This window comes from Somniosus microcephalus, unplaced genomic scaffold (assembly GCF_052327205.1).
Source record: "Somniosus microcephalus isolate GS21.2 unplaced genomic scaffold, FLI_Smic_1.0 unresolved_chr1, whole genome shotgun sequence".
Taxonomy (NCBI): Eukaryota; Metazoa; Chordata; class Chondrichthyes; order Squaliformes; family Somniosidae; genus Somniosus; species Somniosus microcephalus.
Window position 1 is genome coordinate 19,131,346 of NW_028225179.1, and position 20,306 is coordinate 19,151,651.

The window sequence follows — 20,306 nt, forward strand, 5'->3', positions numbered from 1 at the left end:
TTCCAGTTACCCAGTAAAGTTCTCTTGAAGTTACTCTCAGTCTCTGCTGCTTTATTGTTTTTTGTAGTTGTGTGTAGTGGTACAAAGACAACAAATTGGCGACGAGAATTATGAGCATACGTCTTCCTATTCTGGCATCGCATCCAGAGGACACCGAAATTTGGAAGAAAGGAGCGAGAAGGTAGAGAAAATGAAGCACGCTTGCTAAGCTAGGCAGGGGTTATGTAAGTCAAGTGAAAAGTGCACAGGACTTGCATGACGCTAGCTAACTAGTAAAGAAAGAAAAACGGGTTTGGAAAAAGAAAAATGGTGATGATTGGCACGATTGCAGCATTTGATAGCAGCATTGAAGACTGGGCAACTTACATTGAAAGAGTGGAGTTGTACTGTGAGGCTAACGGAGTGGAGGTAGGAAAGAAAGCCACTGTTTTGCTAAGTGTTATGGGCGCAAGTACATATGGGCTGCTACGTAGTTTACTAAACCCTGAAAAGCCAGCAAACAAAACATTCAAACAAATAGTGGACACACTCCAAGACCATTTAAGCCCCAGACCACTGCTTATAGCTGAAAGATTTAAATTCCATAAGCGGAACCAGAGCAAAAATGAAAGCATTTCTGAATATTTGGCAAAGTTGCGCAAATGATCAGAACATTGCCAATTTGGAGTGGGCTTATCAGACACATTGAGAGACAGATTTGTGTGTGGTATGCAAAGTGAAAGCACACAAAAGAAGCTCCTGTCTGAAAAAGATCTCACCTTGGAGAAGGCTCTAAGTATTGCAATTTCAATGGAAGCAGCAGCACGTGGCGCTTTAGAAATTCAACAAAAATCCCTGGAATATTCCACTAACAAAATGTCTCTGAAACAGAAAGAAAGTGCTATTGCTGTGGTAAAATGTCACATGACCACAATGACTGTTGGTTTAAAGACAAAGATTGCAGACAGTGTAGCAAACGAGGGCACATTGAAAGGGTCTGCAAAGCAAAGCAGAAAACTGATACAATACAGAGTAACAAAAAGGCACACCAAGTGACTGGAAACAAGAAACATTTCAAAGATAGATACAAGAGGGTACACCAAGTGACTGGAGATAGGAAGAGGATCTGGCTTGTCTAAAACTACACAGTGTGAAAGAAACAGAGGATCACAGAATAATATGGGTTACTCCAGAAGTGGCAGGAGTTAGGCTGAAAATGGAGTTGGACACAGGCTCAGCTTTAACAGTGATCTCTGTACATGACTACAAACGACTGTTTTCACACATACCGCTAAGGCCAACTAAAGTACTGTTAAAGACATACACAGGACAAAGAGTGTGCCCCAAAGGTAAAATAAAAGTGACAGTGACATACCAAGAAAAAAAAATGCCGCAATTGAACCTCTATGTAGTGGAAAATGGAGGACCACCATTGCTGGGACGTGAATGGCTCAGGAAAATACAGTTGGATTGGCACACCATCCAAACACTGTTTGTGTCAGCAAAGGAGGACAGCAACGCCACTCCTGAGAGACTGTCACAAATACTCTCTGACTCTCAGGAAGTGTTCAAGAAGGGAATAGGAACACTTAAGGGCATGAAAGCAAAAATTAAGATTGAGGAGAACGCAAATCCAAAGTTCCACAAGGCCAGACCAGTGCCTTATGCAATTCGCCCTTCAGTAGAAGCAGAGCTGGAGAACTTGGAACAGTTAGGGGTCCTGTCCAAGGTGGATTGGAGTGAATGGGCCACACCTATAGTTCCAGTGATGAAGAAAACCTCCAGCACAAAACCAAGAAAGCCAAGAAAAGTGCGCATTTGTGGAGACTTTAAAGTGACTGTTAACCCAGTCCTCCACACAGTACAGTACCCATTGCCTCGCATTGAGGACATCTTTGCTTCCCTGTCAAGAGGGGAATGCTTCACAAAGATTGACTTGGCCCAGGCCTATCTCCAAATGGTAATTGATGATGCATCAAAGAAGTACCTAACAATAAATACGCACAAAGGCCTTTACCAGTACAATCGGCTGGTATTCGGAATAGCATCAGCTCCTGCAATCTGGCAAAGGGCAATGGACCAAGTCCTGCAGGGGATCCCAGGTACTCAGTGTTATCTTGATGACATCATCATTACTGGCAAGAATGACAATGACCACCTTTCCAACCTTGAACAGGTGCTCATCAGGTTACGGGAGTATGGGCTCCGAGCGAACCGAGACAAGTGTGAGTTTTTCAAAAAGGAAATCTCATACTGTGGACAAGGACGGTTTACACAAGTCTCCAGACAAGATTGAAGCTGTGATTAATGCACCAACACCTGAAAATGTGTCTCAGTTGAGATCATATCTTGGACTGGTGAACTACTATCACAAGTTCTTGCCCAACCTATCCACAGTGTTACATCCACTAAATGCACTGCTACAGACAGGGTCACAATGGAAGTGGAGTGACAGCTGTGAACAAGCTTTTCAAGAGAGTAAAAGACTCATTACTTCAGAAGAGGTGCTAGCTCACTTTGACCCATCCTTACCTATTCGACTGGCATGTGATGCTTCACCCTATGGCATTGGTGCCGTGTTGTCACATAAGTTGCCAGATGGCTGAGAGAGACCAATAGCCTTTGCTGCAAGATCCTTGACTACAGCTGAATGCAATTATGCACAGATTGACCGAGAGGCCCTCAGCCTTGTGTGGGGAGTCAAGAAATTCAACCACTACTTGTATGGTCAACAGTTTACACTGTTAACTGACCACCAGCCTCTTGTTTCAATCTTCAACCCAAGGAAGGGCGTTCCAGTGATGATGGCACAACGGCTGCAGCGATGGTCACTCTTCCTAGGGGCTCACCTGTATGACATTGAATACAAGGGGACCAAGCAACATGGCAACACTGATGGTTTGTCATGTTTACCACTGCCGACCTCAGAAGAAACTACAACAGTTGACTCAGCAGAGGTATTTCACACAATAGTTGAGCAGCTACCAGCGACAAACTCCCTCATTGAAAGATAAACACGCAATGACCCTACATTGTCAAAAGTTTATGACATCACTGTGAAGGGATGGCCAGCGCATGGTGACTCATTATTTCCAGCATTCTCAGCTAGGAGGGAGCAGTTATCAGTGTGTCGAGGAACACTGATGTGCGGCTCATGAGTTGTGATTCCTCCCAAGCTTCGTGACCGAGTGCTAGATGAACTGCATGAAGGCCACTTAGGTATGGTAAAGATGAAAAGCCTTGCATGTGGATACGTGTGGTGGCTGGGAATTGACAAACAGATCGAGGACCTGACAAAGAGCTGTTCAGGATGTCAAAAGGTCCAGAACGCACCACCACAAGCCACTCTCCACCCATGGGAATGGCCCTCATCACCATGGCAACATGTGCACGTCGACTTTGCCGGACCGTTCATGGACTCCATGTTCTTGATTGCAGTCGATGCACATTCCAAATGGCCCGAGGTCATTAAAATGAAATTAACCACATCTGAAAAGACCATTTCAGTTCTGAGGACCATGTTCGCTAGAAATGGACTACCAGAACAAATCTGCACAGACAATGGACAACAATTTGTCTCTGACGAATTCCAAAGGTTCACGAGGAAAAATGGAATCAAGCACTACACATCTGCCCCGTACCATCCAGCTACAAATGTCTTGGCAGAAAGATTCGTACAGACTTTCAAGAAGGCCATCAAAGCAATGTACAGCGAGAATCTACCACTGCAACACAAGACAGGCAATTTCCTCTTTGCTTATCGGAACGCAGTACACGCAGCCACTAATCAGACTCCAGCGATGATGTTTCTGAACAGGAACCTGAGATCTCGCATGGACCTTCTTAAACCGAATGTACGTCATGATGTAGAGAACAAACAGTTCAAACATTTGAATGCTAAGCCAACAAGAAGCTTCAGTGTGGGACAGTCAGATCTTGCTCGTGATTTCCGGACGGAAGAGTGGCAACCAGATACAATATCCACAAGAGAGGGACCACTGATGTATACTGTAGATGTGGGAGAGAACGCTTTGAGACGTCATGTGGACCAAATTCTGGACGTTCAGGTGGAAAACACCCCTATACCTCGCCCAGACTCACCTGACATGGAAACAGACACTCCTGATTCATCAGCATCAGCACCAGCCTCGTCCACAGCTGAGAGCTCTACCTGTGCTGATAGCTCACCTGATGCAACTGTACCTGTACAGTCTCATTCCCCAAAGCAAGAGAGTCTGGAGAGACGTTACCCAGAGAGGCAGAGGAGGCCTCCCCAGAGACTTGACTTGTAAATAAAATTTATGTTGGAATTTGAATTTTGTTACTGTAAAGACAGGCTCTGCATGTTAATTATAGAAATTTTGCATTAATATACTATTAAACTAAAAGGGGAGGAAGTGTAATGTATACAACATTGAAGGGACTACTTTGTTTAGCAGATGTATATCCTTAGTTGCGAGCGTATATAACAGACGTGTATCGATTTGTACAGTCAGTGCTGAAGTTCCAGTTACCCAGTAAAGTTCTCTTGAAGTTACTCTCAGTCTCTGTTGCTTTATTAGTTTATGTAGTTTGTGTACAAACACAACAGAGACCAAAATAGGGATTGTGGGAAGCTGTGAAGAGGACTGTAAGTGATTTCAGTGTGAATACACAGGTTAGTAAATGGGGCATGTAGATGTCAGAGGAAATTTAACGCAGTGAATTATAAGGTGATGCAGTTTGGCTGGAAGAAAAAAGTAGGAAATCTCCATTAAATGGTAAAACTTTAAAAGGTATAGTGGAACAGAGGGACTTTGGGGTGTAAGATTCTAGCTAATGCCTTGTCTTATTAATTAGCAGAATTGAGAGTCTCATGTCACCAACTTTAATACCTTATTCGGAAATATAAGGTCAGCAGATCCTCTGTCCTCTAACGTACCTGATATTGATCCTCTATCAGAGTGAACATGCAAGTCCCGCGTGTCCACAGTAACTTAGAAACATAGAAGACAGCAGCAGGAGTAGGCCATTCAGCCCCTCGAGCCTGCTCCGCCATTCAATGAGATCATGGCTGATCATCCAAACTCAGTACCCTGTTCCTGCCTTCTCCCCATATCCCTTGATCCCTTTAGCCTTAAGAAATATATCTAACTCCTTCTTGAATATATTTAATGAATTGGCCTCTACTGCCTTCTGTGGTAGAAAATTCCACAGGTGAAGAAATTCCTCCTCATCTCTGTCCTAAATGGCTTACCCCTTATCCTTAGACTGTGACCCCTGGTTCTGGACTCACCGGCCATCAGAAACATCCTTCCTGCATCTAGTCTGTCTAGTCCTGTTAGAATTTTATAAATTTCAATGAGATCCCCTCTCATTCTTCTAAACTCCAGCAAGTATAAGCCCAATCGCCCCAATCTCTCCTCATACATCATTCCTGCCATCCCAGGTATCAGTCTGGTGAATCTTCGCTGCACTCCCTCCATGGCAAGAACATCCTTCCTCAGATAAGGCGACCAAAACTGCACACAATACTCAAGATGTGGTCTCACCAAGGCTCTGTACAACTGCAAGACATCCTTGTTCCTGTACTCGAACCCTCTCGCTACGAAGGCCAACATACCATTTGCCTTCTTAACCACCTGCATGCTTACCTTCAGCGACCGGTGCACAAGGACACCCAGGTCTCGTTGCACTTCCCCTTCTCCCAATCTATTGCCATTCAGATAATAATCTGCCTTCCTGTTTTTGCCACCAAAGTGGATAACCTCGCATTTATCCACATTATACTGCATCTGCCATGCTTCTGCCCAATCACCCAACCTGTCCAAATCATCCTGGAGTTTCTCGGCATCCTCCTCACAGCACACATGCCCACCCAGCTTTGTGTCGTCTGCAAACTTGGAGATATTACATCTATTTTCCTCATCTAGATCATTTATATATATTGTGAACAGCTGGGGTCCTAGGACCGATCCCTGTGGTACCCCACTAGTCACTGTCTGCCACTCGGAAAAAGAGACGTTTATTCCAACTCTTTGCTTCCTGTCTGACAACCAGTTCTCTATCCAAGTCAATATCTTGCCCCCAATTCCATGTGCCTTAACTTTACACGCTAATCTCTTATGCGGGACCTTATCGAAAGCCTTCTGAAAATCCAAATACACCACATCCACGGGTTCTTCCTTATCTATTCCACCAGTTACATCCTAAAAAAATTCCAGTAGATTAGTCAAGCACGATGTACCTTTTGTAAATCCATGTTGACTTCGTCCGATCCTGTCATTGTTTTCCAAGTGCTCTGCTATTACATCTTTTATAATGGACTCTAGCATTTTCCCCACTACCGATGTCAGGCTTACCGGTCTATAATTCCCCATTTTCTCTCTACCACCTTTTTTGAATAGTGGGGTAACATTAGCTACTCTCCAATCCATGGGAACTGATCCAGATTCTATTGAATGTTGGAAGATGATCAGCAATGCATCTACTATTTCTAGGGCACTTCCTTAAGTACCCTAGGATGTAGATTATCAGGCCCTGGGGATTTATCGGCCTTCAATCCCGTCAATTTCCCTGACACCATTTCCCTACAAATGCTGATTTCTTTCAGTTCCTCCCTCTCATTAGACCCTATGTTCCCCAACATCTCTGGGAGGTTATTTGTGTCCTCCTTTGTGAAGACAGAACCAAAGCATGTATTTAATTGGTCTGCCATTTCTTTGTTCCCCATTATAAATTCCCCTGATTCTGACTGCAAGGGACCTACGCTTGACTTCACCAATCTTTTTCTCTTCACTTATCTATAAAAGCTTTTACAGTCAGTTTTTATGTTCCCTGCAAGCTTACTCTCATATTCTATTTCCCCCCTCTTAATTAATCCCTTTGTCCTCCTTTGCTGAATCCTAAACTGCTCCCAATCGTCAGGTTTACTGATTTTTCTGGCCAATTTGTATGTCCTTTCCTTCGATCCTATGCTATCCCTAATTTCCCTTGTTAGCCACGGTTGAGTCACCTTTTTTGTTTTATTTTTATGCCAAACAGGGATGAACAAATTCTGTAGTTCATCCATGCGATCTTTGAATGTTTGCCATTGCCTATCCACCGTCAACCCTTTGAGTAACATTCCCCAATCAAACCTACCCAACCCACGCCTCATACCATCGTAGTGTGAGGTGGTGTGTTAATGAATTTCACTATAGGTCAGTGTGAGGTGGTGTGTTAATGAATTTCACTATAGGTCAGTGTGAGGTGGTGTGTTAATGAATTTCACTATAGGTCAGTGTGAGGTAGTGTGTTAATGAATTTCACTATAGGTCAGTGTGAGGTGGTGTGTTAATGAATTTCACTATAGGTCAGTGTGTGGTGGTGTGCTTTGGTGGGAAGAATAAGGAGGCCACTCACTATTTGGACAAGGGGGAGAAATTGGGTTGCTTTGTGCCTCCCGCGATATTCAGCGGGAGGTTAGCGGCGGAGGTAGTCTGTAGCTCCCCGTGGCACTGCACCGCCGGCAATGACGTCATCACTATGCGCAGCACCCCGGCTGCAACCTTGGGTTGCGACCCCATACCTATCACCGGACGATATGTCCGACAGGGTCAGGGGTCGTTTCTGCAGCCGCGGCGATGCCACTTAAAGGGCAGGTGTCGGGCGGCAACTTTTTATTTTGGCCGACTGCCAGCACCTGCCCCCTTTCCCTTTCTTCTTCGGGGTGTCGGCCGCGATTGCTCAGCCCGGCGCTCCTCTTGATCAGACACCCCGCTCCCCGGTGGTCCAGCAGGGCCCCGGTGTGTGCAGTGCTAGGCCCCTCCCCTTTAATCAGGGAGGGAGGTCTGCTATGACACGGTGCTATGTGCCGGCGGGCGTGGCGCTGTTACATGAATCGCCGTGAAATTCACTGGTAGCGCCTCAAGAGGGAGGGGAGCGCTTCCAGTAGCACCCCGCCTCCTGCCTGGGGCGCTACCACTGAATTTAATGCGCAGGGGCGCTAACGTTTTTGGGGCGCTAAAATTAGCCCCGGCACCACCGAATTTCTCCCTAAGAGTCTAAATGGGCTAGAGGAGCAGAGGGATCCAGGGATACAGATACACAAATCACTAAAAGTAGCAACACAGGTTAATAAGGCCATTAAAAAAAAAGCACTGGGGTACATTCCTAAAGGAGCCTTCTGTTCCGTGCCTAGGAGCTCTGAACCATGGCAGAGAGCGGCTGGGACACGTTTCTCACACGCCTCGAGATTAACCTGCACGGCTACTTTGCTGTCAGTGAAGAGACAAGAAAGACCAAAGTGCCATTTGCCCCTCTCAGTGTGGCCCTGAAGGACTGTGTCCAGGCTGGAGTTCTGTTCCCGCCGTACGATCCTCCCCCAGATTGTCCTTTGAGCTCCAGCTAGGTGATGCTAAACACTCAGGTGGGAAAGAAGAAAATCTACAATAATGTGTTTAAAACAAAGCTCGTTTATTTGACATCTATCCAGAATATTAAATTCCAGCCCAGTTATAGGGGTTATTAACATCAGCAGAAACAAACCCCAACTGTCAGAATGAACATGGTTCAGTCCTGAATGTGATTAACAGCAGCAACAGCAGAATCCAACCCGTGCAGTCACTTGTGAACTCGCTGGTGTGTCAGCAGGCTGGATGACTGAGTGAATCCCTTCCCACACTCAGAGCAGGTGAACAGCCTCTCCCCAGTGTGAACTCGCTGGTGTCTCAGCAGGTCGGATGACTGAGTGAATCCCTTCCCACACTCAGAGCAGGTGAACGGCCTCTCCCCAGTGTGAACATGCTGATGATTCAGCAGGTAGGATGGCTTAGTGAATCCTTTCCCACACTCTGAGCAGGTGAACGGCCTCTCCCCAGTGTGAACTCGCTGGTGATTCAGCAGGTTGGATGAATTACCGAATCCCTTCCCACACTCAGAGCAGGTGAACGGTCTCTCTCCAGTGTGAACATGCTGATGATTCAGCAGGTTGGATGACTTAGAGAATCCCTTCCCACACTCAGAGCAGGTGAACGGCCTCTCCCCAGTGTGAACGCGCTGGTGATTCAGCAGGTTGGATGAATTAGTGAATCCCTTCCCACACTCAGAGCAGGTGAATGGCCTCTCCCCAGTGTGAACTCGCTGATGTGTCTGAAGGTCGGATGACTGAGTGAATCCCTTCCCACACTCAGAGCAGGTGAACAGACCCTCTCCAGTGTGAACTCGCAGGTGTGTCAGCAGGTTGGATGACTTAGTGAATCCCTTCCCACACTCAGAGCACGTGAACGGTCTCTCCCCGGTGTGAACACGCTGGTGTATCAGCAGGGTGGATGACTGAGTGAATCCCTTCCCACACTCAGAGCAGGTGAACGGTCTCTCCCCAGTGTGAACTCGCTGGTGTGTCAGTAGGTTGGATGACTTAGTGAATCCCTTCCCACACTCAGAGCAGGTGAACGGCCTCTCCCCAGTGTGAACTCGCTGGTGTGTCAGTAGGTGGGATGACTGAGTGAATCCCTTCCCACACTCAGAGCAGGTGAACGGCCTCTCCGCGGTGTGAATGCGCTTGTGTATCGATAGGCCAGAGGGTTGGCTGAAGCCTCGTCCACACACAGAACACGTGTACGGTTTCTCCTCGCTGTGAACGGTGTTTTTTGCTTCCATGTTCAGAGGCCGATGATATTCAGATCCGATGAGTCGAGTGACTCTGTTAGATCTTGAAGTGATGTTTGGTTTGAGCTTACCGTCTGCAAATCCTTCCCTTCCAGTGCCCTGTAAAATTAATATAAAACAGGGAGCGTGAGAGACAACCCACAAGAAAACAAAGGCAGGTTGTGAAATTGAGCTCAATGAATCTGCTCAATTGTGGGGCCGGCACTAGAAAAAAGTGACCATGAAAGATGCTGGATTGTCATAAATACCCAACTGGTTCACTAATGTCCTTCAGGGAAGGGAATCCGCCACCTGGTCTGGGCCTACACAAGACTCTGGCCTCTATGGGAGGAGAGAGGGAGGTGGGTGGGGGGGGAAGGATAGGAACTTTATACATCTGCAACTCGACCAGAACTTTGATAGAACCTCCAAAACCCACAACCTCCACCACCTAGAAGGACAAGGGCAGCTGTTGTATGGGAGCACCATCACATCCAAGTTCCCCGCCAAGTCACACGTCATCCTGACTGAGATATATTCATCGTTGCTGGGTCATAATCCTGGAACTCCTTACCGAACAACATTGTGGGAATACCTTCACCACACGGACTGCAGTAGTTCAAGAAGGCGACTCACCACCCCCCTCTCAATGGGAAACTGGGGATTGGCCATATTTGCTGCTCTTGCGAGCTACGCCCACATCCCAAGAATGAATTAAAACAAATCTGTAGATGTAAACTGGATTAAAAGCCTGTACAGAAATACTTGTTCCTAAAACAATACTCTTTTACATTGTACGAACAGTGTCTGTTTAACAACCTAATCTCCCCCAGAATCCACCTCCCTTGACAGTCTCACATTGGAAATTGTTGGGTCCTCCTGGGCTCAGAAGTACTGGGGGTTAAACCCAACAGCTTCTCCTCCATCTCCACTCCAGCTCAAACTGAAACATAGAAGATAGGAGCAGGAGTAGGCCATTCGGCCCCTCGAGCCTGCTCCACCATTCAATGCGATCATGGCTGATCATCCAAGTTCAGTACCCGGTACCTGCTTTCTCCCCATACCCCTTGATCCCTTTAGCCTTAAGAAATATATCCAACTCCTTCTTGAATATATTTAATAATGTATTGGCCTCCACTGCCTTCTGTGGTAGAGAATTCCACAGGTTCACCACTCTCTGGGTGAAGAAATTCCTCCTCATTTCTGTCCTAAATGGCCTACCCCTTATCCTTAGACTGTGACCCCTGGTTCTGGACTCCCCGACCATCGGGAACATCCTTCCTGCATCTAGTCTGTCCAGTCCTGTCAGAATTTTATAAGTTTCAATGAGAGCCCCTCTCATTCTTCTAAACTCCAGCGAGTACAAGCCCAATCGTCCCAATCTCTCCTCATACGTCATTCCTGCCATCCCAGGTATCAGCCTGGTGAATCTTCGCTGAGCTCCTTCCACGGCAAGAACATCCTTCCTCAGATAAGGTGACCAAAACTGCACACAATACTCAAGATGTGGTCTCACCAAGGCCCTGTACAACTGCAGCAAGACATCCTTGTTCCTGTACTCAAACCCTCTCGCTATGAAGGCCAACATACCATTAGCCTTCTTAACCGCCTACTGCACCTGCATGCTTACCTTCAGCGACTGGTGCACAAGGACACCCAGGTCTCGTTGCACTTCCCCTTCTCCCAATCTATTGCCATTCAGATAATAATCTGCCTTCCTGTTTTGGCCACCAAAGTGGATAACCTCACATTTATCCACGTTATATTGCATCTGCTATGCTTCTGCCCAATCACCCAATCTGTCCAAATCACCCTGTAGTTTCTCAGCATCCTCCTCACAGCACACATGCCCACCCAGCTTTGTGTTGTCTGCAAATTTGGAGATATTACATCTAGTTCCCTTGTCTAGATCATTAATATATATTGTGAATAGCTGGGGTCCAAGGACCGATCCCTGCGGTACCCCACTAGTCACTGCCTGCCGCTCGGAAAAAGACCCGTTTATTCCAACGCTTTGCTTTCTGTCTGCCGACCAGTTCTCTATCCAAGTCAATATCTTGCCCCCAATCCCATGTGCCTTAACTTTACACGCTAATCTCTTATGCGGGACCTTATCAAAAGCCTTCTGAAAGTCCAAATACACAACGTCCACTGATTCTCCCTTATCTATTTTACTAGTTATATCCTCAACAATGAAGCAACAAAAAGACCTACACAGGCGGCCAGGGACCTACCTTCCGTCAGCCTGAAATAAAACTCTTCCTGACAGCCGCTGACTAATGGCGGCCGCAGCACCCACAATCCCCCGTGCCCCAGAAACCACTCTATCCAATGCGCTGATTTCCCTGCTGAGAGTGCGCATGCCCCCCGGGGCCGTGGGCCATTCTGGGAGCCTGGCTCCTGTCCTTTTCCCGATTCGGACTTGGTGGAACCGGCTGAAGAAACCGGGAAGCGGCGGCTTGAATGGGGGAGGCGCTGCACCCTGGGTTTCCTGGTGCCGGGGCTCTGGCCACATGTCCTCTGGTCCCGGCCGCTCTGATTCTGATTGAGTTTTTGATGAGGTAACAGAGAGGGTTGATGAGGGCACTGCGGTTAAGGTGGTGTACATTTATTTCCAAAAGGCGTTCCACAAGTGCCACATAATAGGCTTGCCAGCAAAGTTGAAGCCCATGGAATAAAAGGGACAGTGGCAGCATTGATACAAAATTGGCAAAGTGACAGGAAACAGAGAGTAGTGGTGAACGGTTGTTTTTCGGACTGGAGGAAGGTATACAGTGGTGTTCCCCAGGGGTCGGTACTAGGACCACTGCTTTACTTGATATATATTAATGACCTAGACTTGGGTGTACAGGGCACAATTTCAAAATTTGCAGATGACAGAAAACGTGGCAGTAAAGTAAACAGTGAGGAGGATAGTGATAGACTTCAAGAAGACATAGACAGGCTGGTGGAATGGGCGGACATGTGGCAGATCAAATTTAACGCAGAAAAGTGCAAAGTGATACATTTTGGTAGGAAGAACCAAGTGAGGCAATATAAACTAAAGGGTACAATTTTAAAGTGTGTGCATGAACAGAGACACCTGGGGGTATGTGTGCACAAATCGTTGAAGGTGGCAGGGCAGGTTGAGAAAGTGGTTAAAAAAGCATACGGGATCCTGGGCTTAATAAATAGAGGCAGAGAGTCCAAAAGGAAGGAGGTTATGATCAACCTTTATAAAACACTGGTTCGGCCTCAACTGGTGAATTGTGTCCAATTCAGGGCACTGCACTTTAGGAAGGATGTGAAGGCCTCAGAGAGGGTGCAGAAAAGATTTACAAGAATGGTTCCAGTGATAAGGGATGAGGGACTTCAGTTATGTGGATAGACTCGAGAAGCTGGGGTGGTTCTCCTTACAGCAGAGAAGGTAGAGAGGAGATTTGATAGGTGTTCAAAATCATGATGGGTCTGGACAGAGTAGAAACTGTTCCCATTGGCGGAAGGGTCGAGAACCAAAGGCGACATGAGGAAAAACTTTTTTATGCAGCGAGTGGTTAGGATCTGGAATGCACTGCCTGAGAGGGTGGTGGAGGCAGATTCAATCACAGCTTTCAAAAGGGAATTGGATAAGTACCTGAATGAAAAAGAATTGCAGGGTTACGGGGAAAGGGCGGGGAGTGGGACTAGCTGAAGTGGTCTTGCAGAGAGCCGGCACGGGCTCGACAGGTCGAATGGCCTCCTTCTGTGCTGTAACCATTCTATGATTCTATAAAATATTAGAAAGTTTGTTCCACAGAAGCACGAGCTTTATCTGCTTTTATTGATGAATTTAAAAAGTCTGTATTAAAACCTGAGCCAGTGTGTTGTGAGCCAAAGAGCCTTGTGTCCAATGAGGGGAATAAAGGCCCACAGCCTCCCCTGGCCCCGGGCCCTGAACAAGGGACTGGAGAAACTCGCTGCCCTGCGGATCAGACAATCAGCCGGCGCTAGTCCCGCCCCTCGGGCTCCCCGATTGGTTGGAGGACCCGCCGCCGGCTCGCTCCTCCAGCCCTGCCCCGCTCGCTCCCTATTGGTTGGAAGCTCCCGTCAATCAGGCCCTGGGTCACATTTCCCCGAGGAGATCACGTGCTCCGTCCAACTGACGCTGCTCGGTCCGGGGCCTCGCGGACTCTCAGATTTTTCTATTTCTCTTTATTCTCTCCCGATCCACCCCTACCCCCACCCTGCGCGATTCTCCACCCAATCGGAGCGGAGAAAACTCACTTTGCGTCACCGATCGCGACTCTGGACCCGACACTAAGGCCTTTCCCCGGAATGCCCCACGCCAACTCCGTCCGGCAGGATCCGAGTGCGCAGGCGCAGCTCCGAGTGGGGGAGGGGGGTTGGCCCCTTCTGGGCATGCACGGTTTTTACCCTTGGTGACCGGGAGGGGTCACTGTGCCGGACTCGGTCCGAACCGCCGCTCCCTGTGCGCATGCGCAGACTATTGTCTGTCAATTAACCATCAGCCAGAAGAGGTCGCTGGTGAGACCAGTGAAGAAAGAAACACTTGCATTTCTATAGCGCCTTTCACCACCACCGGACGTCCTAAAGTGCTTTACAGCCAATGAAGTCCTTTTGAAGTGTAGTCACTGTTGTAGTGTAGGAAATGCGGCAGCCAAATAGCGCACAGCAAGCTCCCACAAACAGCAATGTGATAATGACCAGATAATCTATCTTTTTGTTAACTCTGTTTCTCTCTCTACGGATGTTGCCTGGCCTGCTGAGTGTTTCCAGCATTTCCTGTTGTTATTTCAGATTTCCAGCATCTGCAGTATTTTGCTATTATCCTTTTGTTCCATTGATTGAGGGATAAACATTGGCTAGGACACCGGGGATATTTCCCCTGCTCTTTTCCACATTACAACAGTGACTACACCTCAAAAGTACTTCATTGGCTGTAAAGCACTTCAAGACGTCTGCTGGTCATGAAAGCACTATATAAATGCAAGTCTTTCTTTCTCAAAACAGTGTCATGGGATCTTTTACATCCACCTGAGAGCAGACAGGGCCTCAGTTTAATGTCTCATCCGAAAGACGCCACCTCTGACAGTGCCTCAGTACTGCACTGGAGTGTCAGCCTGGATTTTTGTGCTCGAGTCTCTGGAGTGGGACTTGAACCCACAACCTTATGCCTCAGAGGCAAGAGTGCTACCATAGTCATAGATTTATACAGCACAGAAAAGGACCTTCGCCCATCGTGTCCACGCTGGCCATCAAGCCCTGTCTATTCTAATCCCATTTTCCAGCACTTGGTCCGTAGCCTTGTATGCTATGGCGTTTCCAGTGCTCATCTAAATCCTTCTTGAATGTTGTGAGGGTTCCTGCCTCTACCACCCTTTCAGGCAGTGAGTTCCAGATTCCAACCACCCTCTGGGCGAAAAAGCTTTTCCTCAAATCACCTCTAAACCTCCTGCCCCTTACCTTGAAACTATGCCCCCTGGTTATTGACCCCTCTACTAAGGGGAAAAGTTCCTTTCTATCTACCCTATGCCCCTCATAATTTTGTACACCTCAATGAGGTCCCCCCTCAGCCTTCTCTGCTCTAAGGAAAACAACCCCAACCTGTCCAGTCTCTCTTCATAGCTGAAGCGCTCCAGCCCAGGTAACACCCTGGTGAATCTCCTCTGCACCCTCTCCAATGCAATCACATCCTTCCTCTAGTGTGGCAACCAGAACTGCACACAGTATTCCAGCTGTGGCCTAACTAGCGTTTTGTACAGCTCCATCATAACCTCCCTGCTCTTGCCTTCATTAGCCGAGGCATAGAATATAAGTATCCCATATGCCTTCTTAACCACCCTATCTAGCTGTCCTGCTGCCCTCAGGGATCTATGTACATGCACACCAAGGTCCCTCTGATCCTCTGTCCTTCCTAGGGTCCTACCATTCATTGTGTATTCCCTTGTTAGTCCTCCCAAAATGCATCACCTCACACTTTTCAGGGTTAAATTCCATTTGCCACTGTGCTGCCCATCTAACCAACCCGTCTATATTCTCCTGTAGCCTGAGGCTTCCCTCCTCGCTATTTACCACTCCACCAATTTTCGTGCCATCTGCGAACTTACTGATCATACCTCCTACATTCATATCTAAATCATTAATGTACACTACAAACAGCAAAGGACCCAGCACCGATCCCTGCGGTAACCCACTGGACACAGGCTTCCAGTCACAAAACAACCTTTGACCATCACCCTCTGCCTCCTGCCACTAAGCCAATTTTGGATCCAATGTGCCAAATTGCCCTGGATCCCATGGGCTCTTACCTTCTTGACCAGTCTCCCATGTAGGACTTTGTCAAAAGCCTTACTGAAGTCCATGTAGACTACATCAACTGGACTGCCCTCATCCACACACCTAGTCACCCCCATCGAAAAATTCAATCAAATTGGTTAGACATGATCTCCCCCTGACAAAGCCATGCTGACTATCCTTGATTAATCCTTGCCTCTCCAACTGGAGACTAATTCTGTCCCTCAGAATTTTTTCCAATAATTTCCCTACCAATGATGTTCAGCTCACTGGCCTGTAATTACCTGGTTTATCCCTACTACTACCCTTCTTGAATAATGGTACTACATTAGCTGTTCTCCAGTCCTCTGGCACCTCCCCTGTGGTCAGAGAGGTTCTGAAAATTTGTGTCAGAGCCCCTGCAATCTCCTCCCTTGCCTCACACAGCAGCCTGGGATACATCTCGTCTGGGCCTGGAGGTTTATCCACTTTTAAGCCCGCTAAAACCACTAGTACCTCCTCCCTTTCAATACTAATTTGTTCAAGTATATCACAATCCCCCTGCCTGATTTCTATGCCTGCATCGTCCTTCTCCATAGTGAACACAGATGCAAAATATTAATTTAAAACCTCACCTACATCTTCTGGCTCTACACACAGATTGCCACTTTGGTCCCTAATGGGCTCTACTCTTTCCCTGGTTATCCTCTTGCCCTTAATATACTAATAAAACACCTTGGGATTTTCCTTTATTTTGCCTGCCAGTGTTTTTTCATGACCCCTCTTCGTTCTCCTAATTTCTTCTTTAAGTACCCCCCTGCACCTTCTATACTCCTCTAGGGCTTCCACTGTTTTTAGTCCTTTGTATCTGCCAAAAGCCTCCCTTTTTTTCCTAAACCATTCTTGTATGTCCCTCGACATCCAGGGTTCCCTGGATTTGTTGGTCCCACCCTTGACCTTTACGGGAACATGTTGGCGTTGTACTCTCTCTATTTCCTTTCTGAAAGACTCCCACTGCTCTGATGTGGATTTTCCTACAAGTAGCTGATCCCAGTCCACTTTGGCCAGATCCTGCCTTATCATATTAAAATCGGCCTTCCCCCAATTTAGAACCTTTATTTCCGGTCCATCTTTGTCCTTTTCCATAACTACTTTAAATCTCACCAAATGATGGTCACTGTTACCAAAATGCTCTCATACTAACCCTTCTACCACTTGCCCTGCTACATTCCCTCGAATTAGGTCCAGTACCGCCCCCTCTCTTGTAGGACTTTCTACATGTTGGCTGAAAAAGCTCTCCTGGATGCACTTTAAGAATTCCACACCCTCTAAGCCTTTCACACTCTGACTATCCCAGTTAATATTGGGGAGGTTGAAACCCCAACAATTATTACCCTATTATTTCTACACTTCTGAGATTTGCCTACATATCTGTTCCTCTATCTCCCCCTTACTGTTTGGGGGCCTATAGTACACTCCCAGCAAAGTGCTTGCCCCCTTTTTGTTTTTAAGTTCTACCCATATGGCCTCATTAGCGGAACCTGCTAAGGTATCATCCCTCCTTACAGCAGAAATTGACTCCTTGATTAATATTACTAACCTGATTTTTGGTCAACTCTTGGAGCATTCAACTTTAATAAATCTCCGGGAGAAGGAGTCGCTTCACTTGCACTGGTTCCTGGGGCCTGATCACCTTCCCCAGGAGCAGGGCCCTGATTCTGGAGGTGTTTTATTGCACCACTTGGTGTACTTGAGAAGAGCCCCATCAGGGCGAGTGCGGGAGAGTCAGGGGGCGAGTGCGGGAGGGTCAGGGGGCGAGTGCGGGAGCGTCCATCTCCAGGACCAGTGTGTATCTGAGTCAATGAGACTCTCTCTGACCTTTCTCACCAGTCCCTCTCCAGGATCAGTGTGTATCTGAGTCAATGGGACTCTCTCTGACGTTTCTCCCCAGTCCATCTCCAGGACCTATATGTATCTGAGTCAATGGGACTCTCTCTGACCTTTCTCCCCAGTCCATCTCCAGGACCAGTGTGTATCTGAGTCAATGGGACTTTCTCTTACCTTGCTCCCCAGTCGATCTCTGGAAGCTCTTTGAATCGGAAGGGTTCTCTCCGGTTGGTGCTCACAATCCTGTGCTGGTTAACCGGCTGTTGTTCCTCAGTCGACAATCCCTGTTTACTTTGAGCTGAGCACCTTCGTCAATCACACCATCATTCACCGGGAGATCTAATTGTGGCAAAGCAGAAAATAAGAACAACATTGAAAGCGTGAAATAATGTAATGTAGGCTTTTAATCTGCTTACTAATAATCCAATGTGAAGGCGGAGTATTTGTTTGATTTTGTGCCTTTGCTCAGATCCCCAGTTGCGGGGCTGTGTGTTTAGTTTGGAGATTTTCCTCAGATCCCCAGTTGCGGGGCTGTGTGTTTAGTTTGGGGATTTTCCTCAGATCCCCAGTTGCGGGGCTGCGTGTTTAGTTTGGAGATTTTCCTCCGATCCGCAGTTGCGGGGCTGTGTGTTTAGTTTGGGGATTTTCCTCAGATCCCCAGTTGCGGGGCTGTGTGTTTAGTTTGGGGATTTTCCTCAGATCCCCAGTTGCGGGGCTGTGGGTTTAGTTTGGAGATTTTCCTCACAGTAAATTTCCGGCCTCCTGAGACTCCCCCATTCTCACTGCTCTGGGCGGAAATGCGCCATTTTCTGTGCGGTGTTACTGCCCGGAGCGGTGACCCTGTGAGCCTCCTTCGCTGTGATCGAAACTCGGGGCTGAGCAGCCGCTGTCGGGCCGAGTTCCCTCAATCAGCCTGTGTCTGACCCTCACTCACCGATCAACCCGCGCCGCCCGGCCCAGCACACAGCAGGGGAACGGCACTGCGCCTGCGCCAGAGGGCAGGGGAGAGGCACTGCGTCTGCGCCGGAGGGCAGGGGAGCGGCACTGCGCCAGCGCCGGAGGGCAGGGGAGCAGCACTACGCCTGCGCGGGAGGGCATCGGAGCGGCACTGCACCTGCGCGGGAGAGGTAGAAAGGGAGCGGCACTGCGCCTGCGCCGGAGGGCAGGGGAGCGGCACTGCGCCTGCGCGGGAGAAAGGGAGCGGCACTGCGCCTGCGCCGGAGGGCAGGGGAGCGGTATTGCGCCTGCGCGGGAGGAAATGGAGCGGCACTGCGCCTGCGCGGTAGAGCTATGTCGCACGAACGCATCACTGTCGCTCCCAGTGGTGGGAGGACTACATCAGAACATATACAGGCCCAGGTTAACGGCAGCCATCTTTGTAAAGGAGGGAGGAAAGTTACCATATGCCTGAGACAAAGAGCCTTGTGTCCAATGCGGGGAATAAAAGCCCACAGCCTCTCCTGGCCCCGGGCCCTGAACAAGGGACTGGAGAAACTCGCTGCCCTGCGGATCAGACAATCAGCCGGCGATAGTCCCGCCCCTCGGGCTCCCCGATTGCTTGGAGGACCCGCCGCCGGCTCGCTCCGCCAGCCCCGCCCTGCTCGCTCCCTATTAGTCGGAGGCTCCCGTCAATCAGGCCGCGGGCCCGGGTGACGTATTCACGAGGAGATCACGTGACCGTCCAACTGCCGCCGCTCGGTCCGGGGCCTCGCGGACTCTGAGGTTTTTCTATTTCTCTTTTTATTCTCTCCCGGTCCACCCCGCGCCATTCTCCACCCAATCGGAGCGAAGAAAACACACATTTGCCTCACCGATCGCGACTCTGGAACCGACACCAAGGCCTTTCCCGGAATGCCCCGCGCCGACTCTGTCCGGCAGGATCCGAGTGCGCAGGCGTAGCTCCGAGTGGGGGAGGGGGTTGGTCTCCAGTGGGCATGCGCGGTTATTACCCTTGGTGACCGGCAGGGGTCGCTGTGCCGGACTCGGCACAAACCGCCGCCCCGTCTGCGCATGCGCGGGCTCATGGCTGTCAATCAGCCAGCAGCCAGAAGAGGTCGCTGGTGAGACCAGTGAAGAAAGAAAGACTTGCATTTATATAGCGCCTTTTACCACCACCGGATGTCCCAAAGCGCTTTACAGCCAATGAAGTACTTTTTGAAGTGCAGTTACTGTTATAATGTAAACAAAGAAACAGAAGATCGGAGCAGGAGTAGGCTGATCATCCAAACTCAATACCCTGTCACGGCCTTCTCCCCCTATCCCTTGATCCCTTTAGCCTTAAGAAATATATCCAACTCCTTCTTGAATATATTTAATGAACTGGCCTCCACAGCTTTCTGTGGTAGAGAATTCCACAGGTTCACCACTCTCTGGGTGAAGAAATTCCTCCTCATCTCTGTCCTAAATGGCCTACCCCTTATCCTTAGACTGTGACCCCTGGTTCTGGCGTAGGAACCGCGGAAGTCAGTAAGCGCACCGCAAGCTCCCACAAACAGCAATGTGATAATGACCAGATAATCTATCTTTTTGTTGTGTTAATTGAGGGATAAACATTGGCTAGGACACCGGGGGATAACTCC

The 20,306-nt window shown here is 48.4% G+C and overlaps 1 protein-coding gene across 1 annotated transcript in view; it reads right to left on the reverse strand.

Annotated features, from left to right (window-relative positions):
- The window catches only part of LOC147093788 (uncharacterized), a 139,719-nt gene extending 120,092 nt beyond the window's left edge, over positions 1 to 19,627 (reverse strand). The window contains exons 1-3 of the mRNA XM_085974217.1: positions 19,539 to 19,627; positions 17,902 to 18,066; positions 8,567 to 9,708 (exon numbers count right to left, since the gene is read on the reverse strand). Coding sequence (XP_085830343.1) covers positions 8,567 to 9,600 — 1,034 coding nt within the window. The 5' untranslated portion in view covers positions 9,601 to 9,708; positions 17,902 to 18,066; positions 19,539 to 19,627. The remainder of the gene's footprint in view (positions 1 to 8,566; positions 9,709 to 17,901; positions 18,067 to 19,538) is intronic.
- Between the last annotated feature and the right edge of the window lie 679 nt (positions 19,628 to 20,306).